Raw genomic sequence first — 3,689 nt, forward strand, 5'->3', positions numbered from 1 at the left:
GCACAGCACCATATATGGAAAACCATATTGCGTCATAAGTCGTGACAGAAACATCTCTGCCTATATAGGTCTTGTGAACCACTGGACTCCAGAGGCCGGACGGCATTGATGAGGAAACACTATTGAGTCCTGCACTTGTTGCAAGCGTCACGTGATTGCACCCGAAGAGATAACCAACTAACACATTAATTCTGAATTGATTGGATCTGATCTGATCCAGCCTATATATTGATATTGATAGCCTATATGTGATTGAAACATTACACTGTCCTGATTGGCCAGGTGATTCATTCCTGGGGTGTGATTCTTGAGGTGTCAACAAACTTGTAATTGGGTTCCCTTCATCTTCAATGGCCACTTCTGAACTTGTCCATGACAATGATGGCATCCCTGCCCACTTGGAAATCACAGTGACAATACCCGAGAGTCTGCCATCGATCCCACGCCACCCACCATGTCAGGTCGCCAACAGCGACCTGGTTTGCCCACCCCCCTCCTCTGCAGCGTCCGCCGCCATTGACACGTCTCTAGCACCAGCGGGTGCGCGTGACATTGACAGCATCGGCCATAACTGTGACTACACTGAAATCCCGATCCCTAAGGGAAACACAGACCGGCTGCCTAACGAGTGGTGGAAGACAGGCCTGGCCTTCCTCTACACCGTGCTTGTCGGTATCCTGACTGCGATGACCATCAACGCGGTGCACGAGAGTATGCCCGAAACTTTGCACACCCAACCCCTCCCTGATAAGTTCTTAGACTACGTAGATGAAATCCCTGGGGCGTTGACAGTAACCGAGGCCATCGGATTCGTACTACTACTAATGTGGTCCATCCAGTGGCTGGCTCTAAAACACAAGTCTATAATAAGTCGTAGGTATTTCTTTCTGCTTGGTACTCTGTACATGTATCGCTGTGTCACCATGTACATTACAACGTTGCCTGTTCCTGGTAAACACATTGTCTGTGCTCCCAAGTTGCATAATGACACTACAGCTCAGGTTTGGAGGCTACTAAAGCTCATGTCAGGAGGAGGTATGGGTTTGACAAAGTCTCATGGAATGTGTGGTGATTATCTCTACAGTGGGCACACCGTCATGCTGTCTCTCCTCTACCTCTTCATCAAAGAGTACTCCCCACCATCGATGTGGTTGTACCATTGGCTGTGTTGGTTGGCAAGCGCCACGGGAATAATCTTCATCCTGATTAGTCACGGGCACTACAGCATCGACATCATCATTGCCTACTTCTTCACCACCAGGTTATTCTGGGTCTACCACGAAATGGCCAATACGCATGCACTGCAACAGGTGCCTAACTACCTGTCGAGGGTCTGGTGGAACCCTGTGTTCAACTTCCTCGAGAGAAACGTCCAGACAACCGTCCCACTTGTCTTCTCCTGGCCTTTCTTTCTCTCACCTGGCTGGAAACAGCGATTAGGCATGGTGGAAGGAGGAGGGGAGACCAATGAATCAGAATCAGAATCAACTTCGCACATCGCTGGTTTGCAGCTGATGGAGGAATTGGATCGGACAGAGAGATGAGAAACATAATTCTCAACATAATTTTCAGGTCGAGACCCAACAGAGAGATTAGACGTTTTGCCTGGGACCCAAACTCATGAAAATAGCGTGCAATGTGTCAATTCACCTCACGTTGCAAGCTTGTAGATTGGCTATTTCACTATTTCTTAATTAATGTTGTTTCTATAGGGAACACACTATTGTGCTAGCTGGTAAGAGATTTTATTTTATTATTTATTATTTTGCCAGCAAAGTGAACCTGGTTTTTGTTCATTGTTTTGTATTGTTCATTTCACAACATACCAGTAAGACACCCTAATACATTTTGGCTATCCAGACAATAAATAGGAAAGAACACTCTTAGTATTACTAGAGATTTGCGTTCCACCGGTAGTATTTATACCCTGATTTCATGATTCACCATGTTCCCATGATGATGTCACTCTGTGTTATTTCAAGGGTTTGAAATGATGTAAGCGAGGACTCACGGACGGACGGACGGACGGACGGACGGACGGACGGACGGACGGAGGTTTCCCTAATTTATAGTTAGAATAGAAATTATTGCCAGACCCATGAAATGGGTAGGCCTACATAAGCAAATGTCGGTCTGTCCCTTTTCTATATAAAGGGTATATATGATGATGACATGATGATGACATGCCTACAAAAGGCATGATGTCATAAATGATGATGACAGACAGGGGGTCTGGCACAACCAGGTTGACCTGGTCTAGTTATTAGTATGGTTGCCTGGAGGGCAACACTCTGTTGTTCTAGTGCAGCCTTTTCATCTTTTCCTGGATAAAGCAAGCAGCATTCTCGGTGATGTCACCATTGTAGAGTAAGTCCATTGAGTTCAATGGTGGAGTGGTGCTAAGATTGGTCAAGCTTCACATGACAATTAATTTGGCTATCCAGACAATAAATAGGCAAACACAATCTTTCTAGTTCTTATTTTCCTCGATACACAATCCAGACCATAAAATGTCCTGCATTGAGTTGGGGGAGCAGAGGCGTAATTTGACCAATAGCTAGGTTTGTTGCAAGGAATCGAGTTTGTCGAAAATCTTCGTGTTTTATCTGGTTTTGGGTGATTTTTGAAGCGGTGAAAGCCGCTTCCAAGGAGTGGCTTTGTCTGTCCCGTACCTGTTTTCTTGAGGATTCCCATTGATTCTCAAGGAGTAAGAATGTCTGTCCCGTACCTGTTTTTTTGAGGATTCCCATAGATTCTCAAGGAGTGAGAATGTCTGTCCCGTACATGTCCCGTGCATGCAGAATTGAGGATTGGTCAAGCTTCACATGACAATTTGGCCCTCCAGACAAAACCATGCATTCAGAATTCATAAAAGTAAAGAACTAAAGCACATAGAAAGTATAGATCTAGAACACAGAATGTATAGATCTGGAACACTGATTTCAAAGCTCTAGTACACATAGAATAAAAATTCACCGCTTCACTTCGAACCGAGGTTTGATTTTTATTTCAGTTTTGGGTGTTTATTCCCCACACATCAGTCTAACAAGGAGATGCAGATAGCTGTATAGTTACTATTTGGCATGCAGCGAAACAGTTTTTTGTATTATTATTATTACTAGAGGCTCGGCCGCCTGATTTATAGATAGATTATTATTATTATTTTCTATACTCCACAGGCCTAATAATGTGCCAGTATGAATAAGAGAGTGAACTTACTGTAATGAAATAATTAATTGAAAGACTAAACACTGTCAAAACGAGTGAGTGAGTGTGAGAGAGAGAAAGAGAGAAGCGTTCGTGGTGGAGAAAAAATGCATAATTGACAAAATTATATTTTTTATGAAAAAGCTTGGGTGTTGCCAAGAGGCCCAAATGACGTCCCTGTGGGGGAGTGGTGCTAGCTCGAGGATTGGTCGAGCTTCACATGACAATTTGGCTACAATATAGACCACGCTCGCAATTTCCCAGAATTGCATCTTTCTAGTTTCTTTCTTTCTTTCTTTCTAGATAAACTTCTATCCAATCAGGAGGCAGCATTCTTGGTGACGTCACCATTATAGAGTAAGCCCATTGAGTTCAATGGGGGAGTGGTGCTCGCTTGAGGATTGGTCAAGCTTCACATGACAATTTGACTATCCAGACAATAAATAGGCAACCACACTGCTAATTACCCAGAATTGCATCTT

General features: G+C 44.0%; 1 protein-coding gene across 1 annotated transcript; it reads left to right on the forward strand.

The window, feature by feature from the left end:
- Positions 1 to 350: 350 nt before the first annotated feature.
- Positions 351 to 1,544, forward strand: LOC308306755 (phosphatidylcholine:ceramide cholinephosphotransferase 2-like; the record flags this gene model as incomplete). The annotated part of the gene is made up of 1 exon (XM_080751800.1): positions 351 to 1,544. The coding sequence occupies one exon, from the start codon at positions 351 to 353 to the stop codon at positions 1,542 to 1,544; it is 1,194 nt and encodes a 397-aa protein (XP_080607926.1).
- Positions 1,545 to 3,689: the final 2,145 nt, after the last annotated feature.

The sequence above is a fragment of the Nannobrachium achirus genome (assembly GCF_963921795.1).
Source record: "Nannobrachium achirus genome assembly, chromosome: 21".
In the NCBI taxonomy this organism is placed as follows: Eukaryota; Metazoa; Chordata; class Actinopteri; order Myctophiformes; family Myctophidae; genus Nannobrachium; species Nannobrachium achirus.